The sequence below is a fragment of the Mchenga conophoros genome, linkage group LG7, assembly GCF_057382185.1.
Source record: "Mchenga conophoros isolate Kocher_MC1m ecotype Shallow Benthic linkage group LG7, M_conophoros_male_GT1.1, whole genome shotgun sequence".
In the NCBI taxonomy this organism is placed as follows: Eukaryota; Metazoa; Chordata; class Actinopteri; order Cichliformes; family Cichlidae; genus Mchenga; species Mchenga conophoros.
In genome coordinates, this window is record NC_140532.1 from 67,866,803 (window position 1) to 67,887,063 (window position 20,261).

At 47.5% G+C, this 20,261-nt stretch overlaps 3 protein-coding genes across 9 annotated transcripts in view; all 3 read left to right on the forward strand.

The window, feature by feature from the left end:
* The window catches only part of gramd2ab (GRAM domain containing 2Ab), a 21,186-nt gene extending 10,922 nt beyond the window's left edge, over nucleotides 1-10,264 (forward strand). For 2 of the 3 annotated variants that reach the window (XM_085280965.1, XM_085280964.1), the window contains exons 4-12: nucleotides 4,429-4,486; nucleotides 5,809-5,881; nucleotides 6,277-6,380; nucleotides 6,574-6,672; nucleotides 7,390-7,461; nucleotides 7,535-7,594; nucleotides 7,665-7,800; nucleotides 7,877-7,970; nucleotides 8,108-10,264. In XM_085280965.1, coding sequence (XP_085137091.1) covers nucleotides 4,429-4,486; nucleotides 5,809-5,881; nucleotides 6,277-6,380; nucleotides 6,574-6,672; nucleotides 7,390-7,461; nucleotides 7,535-7,594; nucleotides 7,665-7,800; nucleotides 7,877-7,970; nucleotides 8,108-8,315 — 904 coding nt within the window. In that variant the 3' untranslated portion in view covers nucleotides 8,316-10,264. The remainder of the gene's footprint in view (nucleotides 1-4,428; nucleotides 4,487-5,808; nucleotides 5,882-6,276; nucleotides 6,381-6,573; nucleotides 6,673-7,389; nucleotides 7,462-7,534; nucleotides 7,595-7,664; nucleotides 7,801-7,876; nucleotides 7,971-8,107) is intronic. The other variant, XM_085280966.1, reaches the window with a different exon arrangement.
* Nucleotides 10,265-10,406: 142 nt separating this feature from the next.
* On the forward strand, nucleotides 10,407-14,316 carry sycp3 (synaptonemal complex protein 3). Of its 5 annotated transcripts, none has more exons than XM_085280968.1 (9): nucleotides 10,407-10,640; nucleotides 10,865-11,005; nucleotides 11,088-11,166; nucleotides 11,423-11,457; nucleotides 11,670-11,787; nucleotides 12,897-12,996; nucleotides 13,123-13,221; nucleotides 13,507-13,611; nucleotides 14,044-14,316. In XM_085280968.1, exons 1-9 carry the CDS (start codon nucleotides 10,508-10,510, stop codon nucleotides 14,095-14,097), a joined length of 864 nt encoding a protein of 287 aa, XP_085137094.1. In that variant the 5' UTR covers nucleotides 10,407-10,507; the 3' UTR covers nucleotides 14,098-14,316. The 5 variants fall into 5 exon arrangements, with proteins under 5 accessions (XP_085137094.1, XP_085137093.1, XP_085137095.1 ...); XM_085280967.1 differs by having other exon boundaries at nucleotides 10,409-10,640; nucleotides 10,862-11,005; XM_085280969.1 differs by having other exon boundaries at nucleotides 10,544-10,640; nucleotides 10,832-11,005.
* A 1,005-nt stretch (nucleotides 14,317-15,321) lies between these two features.
* Nucleotides 15,322-20,206, forward strand: LOC146571688 (uncharacterized). Its single transcript, XM_085280963.1, has 11 exons — nucleotides 15,322-15,477; nucleotides 15,570-15,773; nucleotides 17,163-17,220; nucleotides 17,306-17,681; nucleotides 18,067-18,161; nucleotides 18,239-18,325; nucleotides 18,399-18,474; nucleotides 18,683-18,774; nucleotides 19,582-19,703; nucleotides 19,794-19,893; nucleotides 19,985-20,206. Exons 2-11 carry the CDS (start codon nucleotides 15,640-15,642, stop codon nucleotides 20,060-20,062), a joined length of 1,218 nt encoding a protein of 405 aa, XP_085137089.1. The 5' UTR covers nucleotides 15,322-15,477; nucleotides 15,570-15,639; the 3' UTR covers nucleotides 20,063-20,206.
* The last annotated feature ends 55 nt before the right edge of the window (nucleotides 20,207-20,261 follow it).

Below are 20,261 nucleotides of genomic sequence, written 5' to 3' on the forward strand. Positions count from 1 at the left end.
ACATCAGATATGTGTCGGATTCAGCACCACATACCAAAGTGACCCAGGTCGGATTTGTGCCGTTCACGCTGTCACACCATGATCGGATATGAGTCGCAGAGGGTCAAAGAAGTCGGATTTGATGCGCTTTCGCCTGCAGTGTGACGCAGCCTAAGATTCACTGAAGCTTTCAGACTAACGATCGTCCCTGATATAGATATAAATATGAAGATGATTGTATCTCCGGCCCTGAGGTGGCTCTTCATGTTAAACATGACCAGAGTTCGTAACGATGAGCCTGCAGTTTGTGCAGTAATCCTGCAGGCCGCTTGAACACTCAGTTTGTCAGTTTTTTCTGCACTACGATCTCTGTGATGTCAGAGAGGGTGTGGTTGTTACCGGAACCACCAGTAAACAGAAACAGCTGGAGGAACAGTTTGCAGCTCCGTCACATGATCAGGTATAAAAAAAACATCTTAGAGAGAGAGAGTTTCACCAATATGCCAAAAACTGGGATGACCAGAAGTCGGCGTGGCGTCCACACCTGCAGGTTAAAGCTCCACGCAGAGAAGAGGCCAGATGTGACGACAGAGGCGAAACAGCGCCGTCTCGGGGGACGACCGTGGCTCAGGGGATTGGGAAGCTCATCTGTAACAGGAAGGTCGCCGGTTCGATCCCCGGGCTCTCTGTCCTGGTCGTTGTGTCCTTGGGCAAGACACTTTACCCTACCGCCTACTAGAGATGGACCGATCCGATATTACGTATCGGTATCGGCCCGATACTGACCTAAATTACTGGATCGGATATCGGAGAGAAATAAAAAATGTAATCCGATCCATTAAATATCAAAAAAGCACCTCACAAAACTTGCAACACGGCGTAACTCTGCTCATAACCGTAGCACGTCGCAGCAGTGTGGTCACGTGATCGAGCGGCTGTGGTGTGCCCTGTGGTCTGGTTGAGTATTTGTAGCTTCACTACCAAACCAGCATTTCATCTCCGAGGACGTGAGCCCAGAGAGAAGTAAAGCAAGTGTGTAAGTTCATCTCTGAGTGTTTGTAAAGCATTCCTGCGTTAAGCTTAACGAGCGATATATGGAGCGACTGCCTCTCCTGCTGCTGCTTCAATCATGAAACTGATCAATGATCAGCTGATCGGCTTTTCTGTCTCGAGTCCGTCTCTCTTCTTTGCTTTTGGCCCACTTTGCACCAGAAAGAGGAAACCAGCGGCTGAACAACAGCAGCACGTTTAAGCTTGATCAGCTGTTGTTAGAATTTATTTAATATTACTTTCTACTCGAGGATCTTTTTCTACGTAGCTGACGCTGGTAACTGTGCAGGGGCGGATCTAGCAAAGTTTAGCCAGGGGGGCCGATAGGGCATTAACTGGGAAAAGGGGGCACAAAGACATACTTTTCTTTCTTATTCTCATTTAAAATGTCGAGCTTTTAATAAATAATTATCTGAATCTGACACCCAAAGTTTTAATCTGATGTAAAATGTATAGAAGTCCATTACTGTATATAGTGACTGTTAAGTCTAATATACCCTAGTAAGCTATAGTACTTTTTCCATCTGTGTAGTTCTGTAGAAGGAAGATGTTGAATCTATTTAATATTTCTTGAAAAATAATTGATTTCTGTGCATTTTTTTTCACACTGCATCAAATTAAGGTTGATTACGTCGATTAAGCATCATGAGGTGGGGGGTGGGGGGGTTCATTTTTGAGGGAATCTAAAAGTGTGTCGACTAAACCCGGCTTGGCACCTGAACAACAATTTTCTAATCTGTTGTGCGGCGTGAACACGTCCTCCTTTCTCTGCCCCACTTTCCCTGCACGCTCCAACAGTTTGCACAGTTACTTCTTTTATGGTGTTTTCAGTGGGAGAGGGAAGCGTGCCAGTCGGCCTCGGAGCTGCAGTGGCCGATGGGAGTCGTTAATAACGCTCATCAGCATCGCTCGCGGTCAGACCTCCTCCTCAGCTCCTCATTTGTTTTCCTCTTTGCATAAACCTCACATGGATTCACCCCTTCCTGCCCACAGTGCATTTACATGAGCAGGAAACCTGGCACGAGGTGTGTGTGTGATCAAACTGCAGAGCCTGAGCTGTGTGTCAGAAGGTGGATTAACACCTCGGCTCAGCTCTCCACGCTGATGTTTCCTCACTCTTCATGTTTTTCACGTGACCGGTCAGACGTTTCTTTCCTCACGCCGCCGTCAGCAGCCGAGCAGGAGTTTATGAAAACATGGGAGACGACAGACGCGACAGGTAGAGACAGACGCTCGGCTCTGGGTCGGAGAAAAACTTCCTCCCATCAATTTGAATCAGAAATGTTTAAACTATGTGAATTTTCGTAGTTTTCCCAGAAGTCAGTCGTTGGTGTGGTGACGATGATTTTTAATGATTTGTCTGCGATTTCTCTCTGAAATCAGCCACAGACCTCGTGTTTGTTCACTTAGTTTGGGATCGAGGATGAAAATCAGCTGACAGTGAAACTCTCCTGTTTGCATAAAATGACTGAAGAGGATCATTAATGACGTTAGAGCGTCTGCAGACGTCTGTCAGACACGAGGGACGCGGTGGGTTTGAAACGGTGAGGTGACCTGAGGGTCAGCTGTGTCGCTTCCATCATCTTCTGCTGCTTCTGATCAGCCGAACATCTGTGACCTCCAGAGTGTTTGCAGGTGCTCGGGTCAATCCTTCTTTAACTCAGAAACAAGCTGTTTTCGCTCCTCCCCCTTTAAGTCAAGTTTGTTCTGATTGGCTGCCCCTCACAGATAGCGTTAAAGGCCTTGTTTCTGACAGAGGAGCTGGAGCTGCACAGAACGTGGCGATGGCTCCTCACGAGCCTCAGCCGGGCTCGCATGAGTAAAAGCTGCACTGCTGCAGCTCAAGGAAACATGCAAATGAGCAAAACGTGACCAGCGTCACCATCCGGCGCTGTCGAGGCCTCGGGGGGTCGCACGGGGCCGGTCAGGTGTGTTGTCTGTGTCTGTAGATGGTGGAGGCCACAGTCAGCTGTGAGTGGCTCAGTGTGGAGATAATTATTCTGTGTGTGAAGCACCGTCCTGCAGTTAGAACAGGAGGCTGCAGGAGGGAAACCTCACCACTGTACTCTGTGCATGAATCAGCTTCCAGACTGTGAGCAGTTCTTGAGCCGAGCGCTGGCGCGCTCTTTGGCCGGGAGGTTAAACCTCCGTGTGTGTTGCACCGTGATGACACGTCGTGCTGTGATGTGTCATGAGAGCTTTGAATTTACTGTCCATTCATGTCTGTTTGGATGAGAGACGCCTCTCCCTGAAGATGCTCACAGACACAGTACAGTAGTTTTCCAGGATTCCTGGTTTCTGCACAGAGATTATCCCAGATAGCACAAAATCACTACGTGGAAACTTAGTTAATGCACTCGATTAACTGATCATCAGCAGGTGAGAGCACCTCAGTGGAAGCAGAAGCTCTGGAGGTTTGCAGGAACGACGTCAGCGGTGATCTTAAGGAAGCAGCTGTTTCTCCTCGTCAAGAGTTACGAGCTCGTTTCCAAACCCTCTGAACGGGCCTCCTTCACTAATATTTGCGTGACTCTGTGTATCGTTCGTAACCATCAGTCCTGAGCAATATTATCTCCATAATGCCCCGCCCCCATTTCTCTGTGTAAGGAAACAGGTGAAGCAGAAAAACTGGTGATGATAAGCTGAGAGAGAAGCAGCTTTGCAAAGTGTTTCTACGGGAGTGACGACCGTTTAACAAATAAAGGAATAAATTAGTGCTGAATATGGTTTCCCCTCAGATAATTGATCCTGTAAGGCAGGGGAACTCCAGGCCTCAGGGGCCGGCTCCTGCAGGTTTTAGTTTAGATTAGTTGATTGCCAGGCGTCTGGAGAACTTCATGTGACTTAAATCAGCGTCTAAAATCTGCAGCCCCCCCCCCCCCCGCTGTAAGTGATGAGTCCAGCAATGGTAGGAGTCATTTTCAATGAAAGATAAGAACATTTAAGACATGATGAGGTAAGGGTTAATGGAATATGTTTAATCTGACTGGGGCCACGGTGCGAACCCTGAACACCGTCGTGGTGAAGCGAGAGCTGAGCCTGTTCAGTGTTCACTGAGGGAGGCGGTTGGGGGCGGTGGTGGAGGGAGGAGGAGCCGAGTGAACCATGAATACCAAAGAGCTGCCGCAGAGCTCAGAGAGCTGTGCATGAATAAATGCTGCAAACATCGATGAAGTGAAACAACCTGTGGAGAAGAGTGGACCAGAACTCGTCCACAGCGATGAGACAGAGTGATGAAGTCACTCAGGAGCGATTGTAGTTGTGTGCATTTCCTTCTAATCCAGTGTGTTTGTGCTCTCTGGGACTAAAAGGAGAACTTCTGGTATCACTGGGCCGCTCCCAGTACAGAAACTGCAGTTTGTGTTTGAGTCTAACCGAAGGTGCTGCTGTGTCCCGCAGGCTGCAGCTGATCGACGACTTGTCCTACGAAGACGTGAAGAAGTGTTACAGAGAATCGGTAAGTAAAACCTGCCCTCGCACAGAGCAGCAGGAGGTCCAGAGATGACAGCAGGAGTCTCCATGGGGACAGGGGTGTGTTTGTGTGGGTGTTTTGTGGGCAGGATCCACGTGAGTGGACAGAAAAGCTCAGGCAACCATCAGGAAGCAGCAGCAGCTCTAATCCCAAACATTTCTTTGGGTTTATCCGTTAGTTTAATGTTTTAGGACCAACGAGGCAGGATCAGAGAAGACGATGGAGACCTAGGTGTCGAGCTGCCGCTGACTGTTGTTTCAGTCTTTGTTGTCTCAGACAGGAAGAGGAAGGCAGGAAGTCTCGCAGAATAAAGCCGTACAGGTGTACGGGGGCAGGGCGGTGTGTACATGATGTAACGTCTGACCTACATGCGAGGAACCCAAACAATGCTCCAGAAACACGCCGCTCGGTTTGTAGTCAGCTGAGCTGGAGGAAGCGCTCAGATCTTTTGTTTCAGGTGATACAAACTCAAAGCTGTTTCCCGATCACGCCTCAGGAATCAGCGCCAGCCTGTTGAAAGTAAAACACGCACCAGAGACGGGATGGGGTTGAGCTTCTGGGATTATTTCCATAAATAATACACCATGAAATAAAACAACTTTCTGGGTTTTTCCCACTAAAATTATACAGTGAAATAACTTCCTGTTATTTCACTATGAACCATAAAAAATGTCCTTTTATTTCAGTGCTTGGCTTATTAATAACAGGAAGTGACAGGAACGTCTCGGTTTTCACTATAAAACGAACATAAATGTACCATTAAACAAATAACATGAACCGATTTTTATTACAGATAAACTATCCAACAACAAATATACTGTCAATAACAGACAGCATGATGTTTGTTTGAATATAAAGAACATTTATTCATAAATATTCACTCTAATAAAAATAAACCTTTATTAAACAGGCTGCTGGTTATAAGCCACTAATGTCACAAATGAAACCACATTTTCTGTTTGTTTTCATATGTAAATATCAGGTGCCAGTATATAACCATAAAGATGTTTTATTAAATGAAACTATAAATATGAATCTGTGGCTGATTTGTTTTTTCACTATAAAGCAAATGTTTCCAACTATAAAATAAGTGAACTATAAAAGCACCGTGTTAATGTGTTTTTATCGTTAGACATATTGGACATTTCTGCCGTTAACTTTAAAAACACAAACTCTGCGTCTCCTCCGCTGTAGACAAACAGGAAATGAGCTGCACGTCCTTCAGCCGTGATGGGAAACCTTTTGAACCTGGTGTTGTAAACGCTCTCCATGCAAACGTGTAATCGTGTGTTTTTGTGCGTCCACAGACTGTCAGCAAATACAACTCTCAGTACCACAAACTGTTCCAGGCGGTTCCTAAAGAAGAAGTCCTGATGAAAGGTACCGAGTGCAGCACTCACCGCCTGCTTTAGCTCACATGTGAAACCGTCAGCACGACACTTTGAAATCATTATTCGGTTCCTGTCAACGGCACCGCTCGCAAATCTCTCAGGGCGCTGCTATCCAGTCCAAGTCTGTGACCGTGTCGATGGCATGTGTCTAAAACAAATGCAACAAATTCACCCAAAAACGGCTGAAACAGAAGAAATGAAAGTAGACGCCCCGGGGTGACCTCCACCCAGCGAGCTAGCCAGAAATCCCTCAGTAAAGAATGCCGTGAGAACAGTTTCTGCTTCCCAACCGATGTCTGATCTAAACTGTGTCCTGACATCTGCTCATCTGTCTGTCGAACGATCTCAGTCGGTTTACGCTAACACGATCCGCTCTCGCTGCAGCGTATTCCTGCGCTCTGCTCAGAGACATCCTGCTGCAGGGGCGACTCTACATCTCCAGGAACTGGCTGTGTTTCTACGCCAACCTGTTTGGCAAAGACATCAAGGTGAGCGATGACATCACCTGTCACATGGCCACTTTGAATCAATTCAGTGAATTAATTTAAAGAAATCCCGTTCGGGGTCATGGAGCAGGTGGATCCAGTGCCCAGGGTTGGACGTCTGACCTTCTCAGGTTCAGCTTCAGGCGCCTCTCACCTGAGAAGCTCTGACTTTGTGCGTTTGTGTTTCCCGAGGCAGGTGTGCATCCCGGTGGTGTCGGTCCGGCTGGTGAAGAAGCACAAGACTGCGGGTCTGGTGCCGAACGGCCTCGCCATCACCATGGATACAGGACAGAAGGTATCCCCGCTGACCTGTCCGAGCATCATGTGATTAATGAGCTTTCTCTTTGCCTGCACCAGATGCAGAGTGATGACATCATCCGCTCTGCGCAGTCAGTCAGAATTATTCAGGCATTTCTGATCTGACTCTGAGATTCGTTGAAGCGCCTGTAGAGCGCGCTCTCCTCTGCCACCGCTCGCACGCCGAGCAGGCGTTTGTTGGAGGGTCCGCGCTCACTGCTGATGGACGGGAATGTGTCGCTGTCTCGCCTCACAGGAGTATGAACTATTTAAAGGCTTTTGACCGCTTAAGCCCCGAGCCTAACTGATCTCCTGCCTTTTGCCGCCGTATCGGGGGCGTTGGGGCTTAAGAGGTTAAGAGTTCGCCTGTTTCTGTGAGATTTAAACTTTAAACATGATCGTGTTGTTCCGATCAGCTGAAAATGAAAACCCGTTACGAGCTGCGAGTAGTTACCTAAAAATGGGATCGCAGATACAAGAGGAGGAGGGCTTCTCTGATCAGAAGAGGATGGACGGATGAATGATGGGTGGATGATTCGATTGGTGGATGACAGAGGGATGGGTGGATGCTTTAAATCTGTGAGTGGCTCCTGTTGCCGGAGTTGGTTTAAATGGAGGATTCAGAGGGCGGCGCCGAAGCTACGGTCCCGTCTGGACCTCGCTGCGATTGGGCGAACTGACTCTGAACGCCTTCTGTCTTTGTCTCCGTCCTCAGTACGTGTTTGTGTCCCTGCTGTCCCGAGACAGCGTCTACGACGTCCTCAGGAGGATCTGCACCCACCTGCAGGTCGGTCCACATTCAGCTTCCTGGTAACGAATGTTTGATTCTGGCTCACCTGGCGTCCTCTGTCTGTGCTCAGGTGAACGGGAAGAGTCTGAGTCTGAAGCAGTACCTGGAGGAGCCCAGCTCGCTGTCCATGGTAACAGCCTCGTCGGCAGCTTCTCTGCTTTTTACAAAGGTGTGTCTCTGAACCTGCGTCTCTCTGTCAGGACGAGTTTCCAGAGGTGCTGAAATGGAGACGGAAACCGTCGCTTCCCGCCGTCTCCTCCTCTCTCCCCGATTTGCTGGGAAACTCCACCCCCAGCCTCGCCACCACCACCACCTTCAGTGCTCACACGCTCACAGGTAGCCCCGTGCATCCGCCCGCCCACATTCAAAGGTAATGATGCGTTTACCCGTGTTCTCTGTCTCGTGCGTGTAGACTGCAGCCTGGAGACGGAGAAGATCCTGCTGACAGAGCCGGTACCTGAACTGGGCCACGCAGAGTACCAGCTGCTCAGACTCTTCATCCTGCTGTGAGTCAGATCCAAAACCAGCATACACAGCCGGTTCTTTCGTCTGCCGATTGGATGCAGAGCGAGGACGAACCTCCGGCTTTACTGCGCTTCTTCACAGGTGTGTCAGGTGTTTTTTACCTGTCTGTCTCTCTCAGAGTCTTCCTGCTGGTCCTGTCGTCCTGCTATCTGGCCTTCAGGGTTTGTCGTCTGGAGCAGCAGCTCAGCTTCCTGAGCAGCCAGCCGACACTGAGAGAGAGGTACGCACCTGTGCAGGTGTATTCTCAGAAACTTTTCCCCTCACAGAGCCAAGACTTCAGGTTTTTAAATGATCCTTTTAAATCAGATAAAATCAACACAGCTTGATGCTCTGTGGCTGCATCGTGGAGCACATCCATCACGTATTCACAGAAATTTGCATGCGGCTTTTCCAGGTGTGGAGAAGTGCCCTGCTGGCTGGCCAATCAGAAGACAGGAACCTGATCCTGCAGCCTGTCAGCGTGTGAGGAGAAAGGCTGCTTTTTATAGCGTTAGCTGTTGGTGGTGCAGGAGAAGGCTCTCAGGAGGAGGAAGGAGCTTCATCTGACCCCTGCCAGCACCCGGTTAACATAGAGATGTTACAGTAGTCAACACACGCAGCAGACTAACCTTTGACCTCTGGGACAGAAATGTCGGCGTGTGCATTCCTGGTCAGTCAAAGGTCCCGAGAACTGAAAATGTGTTGTGGGATACCGCACAGAAGTGTTCGACTGTTTTCCATCACGTCACCATCAAGGAGGCGTCTGATTGGCCCACACATCCAGCCTCGCCTCGCCGTCAGCTGCTAGAAGCTGGAGAAAAGCCCAGATCCAAGCATCACGATCGAGCTCAGACCCTCATCACAGGACTCAGCCATAAACTGTATATAAAAGACGGACACAGTTACTGTAACGTTTCCCGCCTCCATGTTGGAGTTTTTAAAGCAGAGATGCGCCCCCCTGAATCCCTCCCCCCTCCCCGTGCCCCCTGACTCTGAACGTTGTGTTAAATTAAACCTGAAATCAGTGACTGATGTTTGTGTTTCCTGAAGCCGACTGCCCCCTGCTGGTCATTAGAAAGAATGCAGGTGTGAGGGACCGCGTTGACGTCACAGGATCTGCTGTCTTTTATGTACAGTCTGTTGGCTCGTCACATAGCTCATGTGACCTGGGAAGACGTCGGGATCCCGAGCTGGAGAAGGAGAACTCAGGGGTGGACGAACAGCTTACAGAGGCGCGCAAACACCTGAGTCGACCCGTCAGGTGACACCAGATGAGTAGTTCCACGTGTTAGGAAGGTTTCCTGCCATTAATCATCTCCTCAGTGTTACTCAGCATAGAAGCTCAGGATTAATAAACTCTCACATCACTGCAGCATTAATGACAAAAGGTGTTCCTCATTATTTTCTAATATGCACACAAACAGTATCTGACGGCTGGAGAACCTCGCTGCTCACCTTTGCATTCAGAACTGCAGCAACTGATTTCTCCTTTGAGACACAGCGACTGCACCATGATGACATCACCATGATGACATCACCATGATGACATCACCCTGGATTGCTGTGTTACATTAGAGCTGTAGCATCAAGATTTGAATGTTTTTCTTATCATGCAGAGAACCCGAATCCATCTTTGTTTAATAGTATTCGATCAGGCTGATTTTTTGTATGATGTATGATGAATGTGCACAAAGATCAGCCGCCAGAGGTGGACGTCTTTTTAATAAATCATGTAAACAAGCTGAATTTACTATTAAAGCTGATATTTTCAAATGTGCTGTGCATTATTTCATGACATTATTATCATTGCTCGTGCAGCTCGTTCTGTTGCTGCTCATTTTCAATAATTCCAGGAAATTGGTAAGAAACGGTTTAGTTCATGGCATATTCTATAATTCCACTTTATTATTTCGTTGTAAAAAAATCATAATTTGTGAGGTGAACATTCTTGAAAAGGCTGATTATTGACCTCTGCGATGTATGGGAGGTGTAATGGCCTCAGATTTGTAAATATAGTTTGGCCAACCTATAATTTCAGATTCAAAAATAATTTTAAAAAAGGTGTTTTTTCTGTTAAAAAACAACCCATCAAAAAATATGGTTTGTCTCTTTTTGTGAGATATTTTAATAGCTATGTTCTGCTGGTTGGTGCAAACCTGCTACAACTACTGCAGGAATTTAAAAAATACTTTTAATAAATGAAAAACTCATGCTGAATACTCATCCAGTTTCAGGTAAAACTGAACTTATATAAACTAGAGCAACTCCCTCCATTCTTTTCACGTTAAAATTCAATTTGTTACTAAAGCAATAGATCGAAACCTTGTAAGTTCAGTAAACATTTATTGTTATTAGAAATCATTTGGTAACAGGGTGGTCTGCCTGATATCCTAATTATAATTGATTTCTTATTTACTTTGTATTTTTTATTGAATATTTCTTTGATTTTTTTTTACCATATTTATCAAATTGTATTTGTGATCTAATATTAAATATTTGTTAATATTCATATTTACGTTTTTTTTTAATATTGACACTAATGTCCTTCCATACTTGGCCTTCTGTTTTGTGGGCGGAATTCGGGGAGATTCGGCGGAGCTCGGCATACTTCGGGCTAAGGTTGTGGCGGGAATCTAGCGGATTCAACAAGCTAGCAGACTATTTTCATTCAGGTTTGTTTTTATCTAAATAAAGGAGAATTAAAACTAGAACTGCTTTTCGGATTTAGTTAAAATTGAGCCTTGTCCGCTAGTTCGCTTGAAACTAAACAGGTGTTATTAGCAACATTTTTTAATTCTTTAATATCTTATTAAAAAGCTAATTTTATTATTTAAGCTAACATTAGCACTGGGTGGTTTGCCAGCTTTCTTTTTCGTTTTGTAACATTTGGCAGCAGTAAAAGCTAGGAGGATGGCAGCAGCCAGGAAACAGATGAAAAAGAAACTCCTGGAGGAGAGAGCAGATAAAAAGGCTTTTGATTTTACTCCTGAGGCGGAGAAGAAGGAGCTGAGTGGCTCTGAGGATGAAGTCAGAGAAGGTGAGCTGGGTCACCCAGATAGCTATAGGAGCTGATTTTAAGGTGTTCAAAGTAAAATATAACCACTTTCTCATGATTTAAGATGAAACTCCAATAGTGGACAAGCTGGTAAAGAAGAGACCGGCTGACTTTGAGGAGGAGGCGGTTCCCTGTGCTATGGGGTATTTATTATTTCTTCATTAATAGTTTTGTCTTTTAAAATAGCTCCTATAGTTTCCCCATATAACAAGATCATGTTTTAAATGTCATGTTTGATGAGCCTAACAGTCCAAAACCTGAAGATATGAAGCTTATTGTTATACTATTAAGATGAAAATGTTCAAATTTGATAAAGTTGATAATGAAACCTTCATTTCATTGAATTTAATGTGTGTTTAACGCCATCAATCTTGGCATGTTTCCTCGTTTTATGTCCAGAAATGAGGTGCAGTCCATGTTGGAGAAGTTTGGAGGTAAGAAGCGGTTTGTATTTAATTTGTTATTGGAAAAATCATTAGGCGTAATGTCATCTTCGGTCCCTGTTAGACTGCTCATGTGTCAATGTAACACAACACAACATATTTCAGCATTTTGACCGAAGAAAGTATGAAATGGTTTACAGAAAAGCAGCGGTGTTTCCTCGTGTTTTATTAGCACAGTATCACATATCTGTTTGTCCTCCCAGCTGACATCAGCAAGGTGATGCAGGCCAAGAAGAAACGTCTGGAGTGTCTGACAAAGAACTACATGAAGGGAAGCCAACACAAGCTGGAGCAGCTGTGGAACAACTACCATAGCCAGAGGTTATTCCTGCTCCCTCCACTTCAAACACTCAGAGAAATGGTTGAAATTCAGTCTTAGAACAGTCACCACATCCTTTAAAACGAGCTCCAGAATCACGTCACGACTTCCTGTGAATCACTCAGCGCTTTAAAGTGAAAGACAAGGAAATTAAATCTCTTTAAATATCCTTCAAATCTGAGTTTTTGTCATTTAGTGTCACCAAAAGATGCATAACTGAGCATGTAGGGAGACATTTACCTAAAAAATAGTCATTTCTGGATTCTCAGCGACTTCACGGCAGCATTGACGCGACCAGGGTGAAAAGAAAATTAGGATTTTAAAATGTCTTTAATTTCCTTATGTTTTGTAAAGACTGTGAGAGCCAGAAATAATAATTAAACCTGTTCCATTTTAAAACACTGTAAAAGACTGAAAACAAGAAATAAGTGAAGGTGACACGGGGTTTTTTTCAAACAGTTAAGTTTGAAAAAGAAAACGAATAATTAAAAAACATGTTAAATTGTAACAGTTATGCAGTTAATTAATGAATAGATCAATTAAAAGACTTGACTTCCCCAGTTTATGGCTGACGGTGAGCTCACAGAATTATACAGGCTTCAAATAAGCACCTGTACGGTGAAAGGTTGGCTGGTCAGCCTTTTAATATCAGCAGATGCAGGAGCTGGTTTTTGTTCTGGGACATTGCTTCGCTCTCTGTGCATAACTTTCTGTTTAACTTTTTTTGTTTCTCAGAGAACGTTCGTGTTATGAAAGCGAGGCGGCGCGCTCGTCCCGTGAAGAAGTGCCGTCTACAGAGCATAAACAAGAACGCTTTAGCCTCACTTTCTCTGTGGGTGGTCGTTTCACTTTTAAATAAAGGCGCCTGTTGGCAGCTCTGTAAAGGCAGCGGGCGGGTGTGACCTGTCACAGACGGTGTCCTGCAGAGCGTTCTGGCCTCGGCCAGGATAAACATCAGCTCAGTCAGAACACTGCAGCTCAGCTGCTGATCCCGAGCCTGTGTAAACACAGCACTGTTTGAAAATTTCAGAAATTCGTCTTCAAACTGATGTCACAAAGGTCAGTTATTCGATAACTACATGATTGGAAATCATTTCTGCTGTGTTTGCAGGCAGAAGATGACGCAGCAGTATTCCCAGCAGGTGTCGTCAGCGCTGCAGCAGTGGGAGACCGAAGCCCAGCGAGCCGAGGAGCAGGAGGAGAAGCTCAACGTCAGTCCCCTCCGTTCACTTTAACTGTTTTAGCCTCACGTACTGCACACCGACGGCTTCAGGTGCTTCACCTGTGATGGCGATGAAGGGCCATCGCCGATGTAGACTCTTCCTTTCTGTCTGCAGAATCTGTTCCGGCAGCAGCAGAAGATCCTGCAGCAGGCCAGAGTCGTGCAGAACCAGAAGCTGAAGACCGTCAGAGAGCTGTACGAGCAGTTTGTCAAGGTGAAGCATGTCAGAAGCAGCTCAATGCAGCTCTGTCCCGGCCTGCACACCAACTCTGTGTTTTTACTCAGAGGTCTCGGGAATACCCACGCCTGTTTCTCTCTGAAGTGCAATATGTCAAAAACAAGTCCACACTGCACAGCTACAGGGGCCGCGATAAGCAGAATTTAAAGGGTGACCCCTGCAGACGTCACTGATCACCTGAGGATGTGTTTCAGTTTGTATTAAAGCTGTGGTTGTGGAAATCTGCCTGAACTGCTTTTCTGTTTTTTGTTTGTTCTGTAGAACATGGAGGACATGGAGAAGAGCCACGAGTCTTTCCTGCAGGGGGCGCAACAAGAGCTGAAAAAGGAGATGGCCTCCCTGCAGAAGAAGATCCTCATGGACACGGTGCGTTCAGCCAGCAGCAAAACATCACATAAGAACAGGAAAGGGAAGTTTATTCATTAGTAGTTTTTTTCTAAATAAAAGCTCGCAGTATGAATCTGTGAGTGAGGAAGAAGAAGAGTGAGGTCACACAGGTTTCTGCCGACTGTCTGAATGTTCAGGACAGAAACGGCAGACGTTCAAAGGGCCAGTTTGATATGAACCCAGACTTTGATCTGATGGGCGATGGAGTTTCTATCATGAGCTTTATTGCTGTCATTTATTTATGTTTCATTTCTCACAGACTCTCCTCACATGAAGTGATGAGCTCGTCTCGTTTGTCTGTAAAGAGAGCAGCAGAGAGACTTTTAGCTCCTGTCTTTGCTGTTCCCTGAAAACGTTAAAAACACTGATAAACACGGGTGCTGACTCTGTGATGTCGGTGTGTTTCCACAGCAACAGCAGGAGATGGCCACAGTCCGCAAGTCCCTGCAGTCGATGCTTTTCTAGGCCGCCGCCCTCCGGAGGCTTCAGTTCTGCTCGTTCCTTGCGGTTCTCACAGGTTTCATTAAAACATGAACTGTTCTCGCCCGAGTTCTGATTTCACTGCTGGGTTTGTGGACGAGCGGCTCCAGGCTGAGCTCTGTGATGACGCTGCAGTTTCCATTCATCCTTTCATTCTTTGCTCCTGAAGTTATAAAAATAAAGAACGTGTTGGTGATACAGCGACAGCTTTGATTAGTCTGCTTTTTATTCTCCTCATTACTCGTTTGTTGTGTTAAAAAGCTTTTCGGCAGCGTCCTGAAGCTGTGTGTGAAGAATTTGGTGTTGACTGTGAGGCGAAACGAAGGAAAGCTGGAGCTCATCACTGCCCAGGAGGAGAGGGCAAAACAGCACTCAGCTTTTTAAAATATTTTAATTTGTTCATTTTTTCCTTTTATTTATTTTTTATTTGAATTTTTTGTTCAATATTTGTTCATTTTTACCTTTCAAATGGTTTAATTTCTAAATGTTTTTGTCATTTTGCCTCAGCAACTCACAAGTTTGGGTTTTCTTTCATATATTAAACTCTGGCTTTTTAACCACATAGAGAGGAGAGAGTTTTAAACAGTTTTTGAACATCTCACATGGGGTGGGGAGGTTCAACACACGCTTTTACCTCCGCTCGCCGGCCTCATCATCTGCTGACCAGGAGAGAAGCCCCCTGTGAAATTCACACCAGCCGACCCTAAAGGAAATCCAGGTGTATTGTACGAGACCACACCCACCCCAACATCACCTGTTCGTCTCCCCCTGCCCTTGGGAAGAGAGTGCTCAGTCAAGTTCAGATCACAGCTTCACTGATTCTCACAGATCAGCAAGAACTAAAACAGAGTTTGTGGTAAACATTAAGCTGTTAATGACGAGCTTCTGTACGTGGGAGTCAGTGGAGTCAAGTAACAAAGACCAAGATATCACTGACTGACTCTGCTTCTCCTTATTTCCTGTTTCTGTATGTGCAGCTAATCCGCGAGACTCCAGCCAAAGCAGCATTTCTCAAATCTGAATCATGCAAAGCTGCTTTAATAGAGTCAAAGTTTTTATGTAGCTCAAAATATTTTCCTCTCCACAGCTTTGATTTATTAACAAAAATATTTTAATGTTACCCAAAGGTTTGAACTTTTTTTTTAATTTATCTAAAACTGAAAGTCGTCCGGGCCGCCGGGGGGACTCTTGGGTACTTTTCCCGGTGACACCGGAAGTTTTCGCTCTTATTGTGAAGAGAACTTCCTGTTTTGGTCCAAGCGGTGGAGTACCGTTAACGACCCGAGAAAGAGGCGAAAGTTTGATTCCTTGGTTTTTGGCTGCGTGAGTTTCGGTTCTCCGGGTTCGTGCTTGTTCCGGACGGCGGTGAGTTGTTTGCTCGCGCCTCTCGGAGCCAACTCTCCGATCTGCGCACCGTGTTCGCTAAACGCGCCTCCCTGTGCTTTGTTCCCACTCAGCGGCCTGACATGAGTCTGAGTCTCAGGTGATTCGAGTACCAGGTCTTTGCTGGGGGAAGAAGAGGAGAGCATGGAGGGCAAGTTAGCGGACAGCCCGTGTTCATCGGAGCCGGACAGCCCGGGGGTGCTGAACCGAGGCTGCCTGCTCGACTCGGACGATGTCCCGTACCCCGAGCTGCCCGTCATCGTCCCGGAAACCCCCAGGTACCCTGCACCCGTGGCACGTTAGCACACATACAGGAAATTACACGTACATGTAGTCCGAGTTCCTGGAAGCTGCAGTAACAGCTGCTCTGCTGAGAGTCTGGGGCTTCCCTGTATTTGTGACCTTTACTCTGGAGAGTACACACACTTCCTGTCTGTGGTGCACCCTTAAATGTATGGACTCCGTGAGGAAGCTTCGGCCTCTGCTCACACGGTGAGCCGGCCTCTGTGACCCTCTCTCGAGTGTTTATTGGTCCCTCGCATGTGATCGCTTTCAGGCCAATAGCACCACCAGGACTTTCCTCGTAAACGGCAACAACAAACTGCAGCGATGACAGACAGCAGAGGAGACCGAGCAGGTCCAAACAGTCCTCTGCTGCAGGGACACAGTCACACCTGCCCCGCAGCAGCTGCTCCGCTCTCTCCACACCAGAGTCCGGGCAGGCTGAAATCTGCTGCTGTGTTTGGATCCCAGTAATAAAGCAGCACAGCCCAGCTGGACGCTGATCCCATCGCTCTGTTAGAAACCAACTGCACGTGTGCTGACTGCTCAGCAGCTGTGGGAGTCAGAGACCGTATTTAACTCCTGTGCTGACAGGTCAGCTGCTGTTTACAAGCCTCCCAGTGGAACAAACCCTGTTCGTGTAACGCTGGACTTCAGCCTGTTTCACTTTCAAACAGAAAGTGGACTGTTTGCAGTTACGGGGGTTTTCCAGTAGGAATGAAAATCTATTCTTGGAAACACTTTCTGTTTCCTCAAACTATCAACAGTTGGTAGAGGTTTTCTCATTAAAGACGACGTGACTAACATAAGGAGAGGGCGACTCCGCTCGCTTCATGTGGCGGTGGTGGTGGTGGGGGAGGGCAGGCTTTAACTGGCCAATTGTGACCCGAGCCCGAAATGGGCCAATGATGAAACTGAGCGAGGGCACGACTACCGGGACGGGCAGCGATGTGTCACACACTTTGACTCATAGATTATAGTTTAGCCCAGTGTCCACAGGCTCTCCTTAAGTTATCACTGATGATGACCTCACAGTGGTCATGTGACCCTCGAGACGTTCCAGCCCAAAGGTGACCGTAGTTTTTCCTTCTTCACACGTTCGCACATCGTGACGACATCATTAAGGCTGTACTCTATAGTTCCTGTGACTGTAGAAATGAGGTCAGAGGTCGGGGGTTTCCTTCGGCGTGGGGATTTTAGATAAGAGTGCAGCTGGGTGGATGAGGGTTGCAGTAAAAAGTTCTCAGATCAAAGATGTCTGAAAACGTTTTGTTCCTGCAAACAGGAACACACAGATATTTACCGCCAGGGTTTCGGTATTTATTTACTTTGTGTGATGGGCGTGTTATTTTGGTGCTGAGGTGAAATCTGTCTCTTTGCTCCAGCCCGCAGCTCGCCAAGCGGCGGAGGCGTCGGCACGTCGTAGAAGAGCATTTCAGCCCGGTGAGTCGCTGCGCCGCTGCCCTACTGAATCCCTTTGTAACCAACTCTTCATCGCAGACTCACGGAGTCATTTCATTCCCCTCAGGTGCCGGTGGACAGCTGTCCAGAACCAGACTGTCTCACCCCCAGCAAGCGAGCTTTTTCACATAGTTCTAAACGCCGGCGGCTGGCCAAACAGAGCGCCGGCTTCGTTCCCGCGTCCTCTCTCAGGACGTTTGCTTTGGGCAGCTGGCTGGAAGCCCCGCGGTCCACTGCATCCTCATCGTCCTCTTCGTCTTCTTCCTTTTCGTCCTCTTCCTACCTCACTCCGGTATCAGTCCTTCAGCCGAGACCAAATGAGACGAATACTTTGGCGTCACCGTCACCACCTCCAGCAGCGGCGTCGAGCTCCAACTCGCTGTCCTTCCTCACCGAAGAGGAGAGGAGGTGGCTGAACGGTGATGAAGGCGGCACCTCTGCAGGTACGAGCGTTCGGCGGTCACACTTCCTGCCTGAATCTGAGCTTTACAGAAACGTCTCTGAAGTGATGGCGTTACTCTCCACCAGACTCCATTAAAAAAAACAGAATTTAGCCTCATAGAAGACAGCAGCTGTTCTCCTGCTGCTGCTCAGCTGACTTGGTCTTATTGTGCAACTTCACATTCACAGTTTAACATCCAGACGTCACAGGAAGCGAACAGAAAGTTAACGTTTTGAGTTAAAAATCGATGTTTTTTCACTGGAGTCTGGTGGAAGTTGGCGGGTGTTTCTGGGAACAGATGAAGAAACCTGTTTATGAGGAAACTCATCAGCTCGAGTCTGAGTCGTCAGACAAACTCAGTGATGTTTCTGTCGTTTCTCCTGCAGCTGCAGTGGAGCAGATCATCATCAGCGACGATGAGGAAGCCACCGTGCGTTCACTACAGATGGAGGAAGACGAGGCGCTGGCCCGCAGCCTGCAGGTAGAAGCTGACCCGGACAAAAACGCCTCACCTGAGGCAGAGCGGACAGGTGTTCACGTTTCCTTTTCATCCTTCAGGCTCAGTTTGACCGAGAGGAGTCGGATCTTCATGGCAGGCACCAGCATCATCACCACCATCACCTTCATCAAGAGAGTCACCACAGGGTGAGACAGAGTGAAGGACGTGTGCAGGTACAGGGTTCGGTTTGTGGACTCAGGTGTGACCTTCTCTCTGCAGTTTTATCCCTACGTGGAGCCTCGCTGGATGTCTCAGGTGCTCGCGGCCGTCTCTCCTCTTGTGGGGCTGGAAGAAGGTAAGACATGGTGATGATGTCACTGGCGTTTAGAGCAGCGATTAATCGAGCGTTCGCTGGTAAACAAGAGCCTGCTCACACCTGATTGGTCAGTAGGAGGGAGACTGAACATGTGATCTGTGACCTCCTGATTCTCCAGCTGTGTTTAGAGTTTCAATCAGTTTGCAGTCATTTTGCTTCTTCTGATGCAGCTGATGTGTTTCCGCAGACCTGATTGGTCAGCGTAGAAGACGTGGGCAGGGCAGGAGGAGGAACGGCATACCCGACTTTTCAGACGACCTTCAGGGAAACGACTACGAGGTGAGGAGGCTCCTAGGACTGATGGAGGAGGGAGGCCTCACATTTGTTTGAACTGAAGTGTGCTGCGACCTAATCTAGGTCAGCTCCACCCACCGGTTACCTGGAAGTCCGGGACAGCAGAAACAAATCAATCATGTTGGTGTTAGAGGTGTGGCGATCATAACCACTGCTGAGCATCGGCAGCCTCAGCACCTGGGGGCGGTTTAGCAAGAACACATGGGACACGGAGTCCTGAGAGGCGATTGGTCGACCAGAGTCAGCTGAACTTGGCGCCTTGTTTGTGGCTCAGCTGCAGAAAGCTTTGATCCGGTCAACGAGATTTAGTTCCCATTCCAGAAAAACACTGTTCCTGTCACATCAGTGTTGCAGTATCGCTCCGGCACGGCGTCTTTGCAGGGGGAGGACACGTAAGCCTAAATTTCTGGCTTTAACTCGAACCCGCTTTACTTCAGTTTTATTTACACAGCACGCAGTCACCACAACAGTCACCTCAGGGTGCTCCGTGCTGTACGGCTCCCAACAATCATGTGATCCCCTATGAACAAGCGCTTGGTCACAGTGGGAAGGAAAAAGACCCAGGCTCAGGGAGGCTGTCTGAGCGGGGGAGGAAGTCGGGGAAAGACGCGCCGTGGAGCCCGATTTTCTTCTCATACTCTCAGTCCTGAATCGCGCGTTCCGGAGCCGATGATCGCGATATTCAAACGGACGTTAAATTATTACAAACGTTTTTCCTGTCATAAATCTGTGTGAACATACGAGTCACCGTCAGACAAGCGTGACCCCGTGACCCCTCTGCTCGTCTTTCAGGCTCTGCTGGAGTTCGAGGAGCGTCAGGGCGCCGTGGTATCCAGGAAGCTGAGTCGGCGGGAAATCCAAAGGTTTCCCACCAAGGTGTTTCAGGGATCCAGCAGTGGCGGCGGGAACACGCAGTGAGTCTCTGAGCTCGCCGTTTGTAACGCTGAAAACAAACGAACCCCGAACCTGCACGCTAACACGTCTCTGTGCTGATTGGCCGGCAGGTGTCAGATCTGTTTCTGCGACTACAGCGACGGCGAGAAGCTGAGGATTCTGCCCTGTTTCCATGACTACCACGTCCAGTGTATCGACCGATGGCTGAAGGTACTCCGGGGGATGCGCCGTTCGCGCTCCACTGTTTTTAGAGCCCCTCCTTAAACGCCGTCTCCTCACCTGTGTCTCCCCTCCTCCTCAGGATAACACCACCTGTCCTATCTGCAGAGCCAACCTGGCTGACGGAAACGCCGTCGCCCCCCCGACCTCTGACCTCTGACCTCGTTTCTACAGTTTTCTATCGGAGCAGACGGGTTCGTGTCTCCTGAAGGACGACTCAGACTTCTGTTTTTCAGTTTTTTATATTTTTATTTAAAGGTTTGTCGGTGCTCATGTGACCACAGGAATAAAACAATAAAACCTCGCAGCGAGTTTTTTCATTTATTTAGTGACGAGCAACCAGTGCTTCTTAATATTTC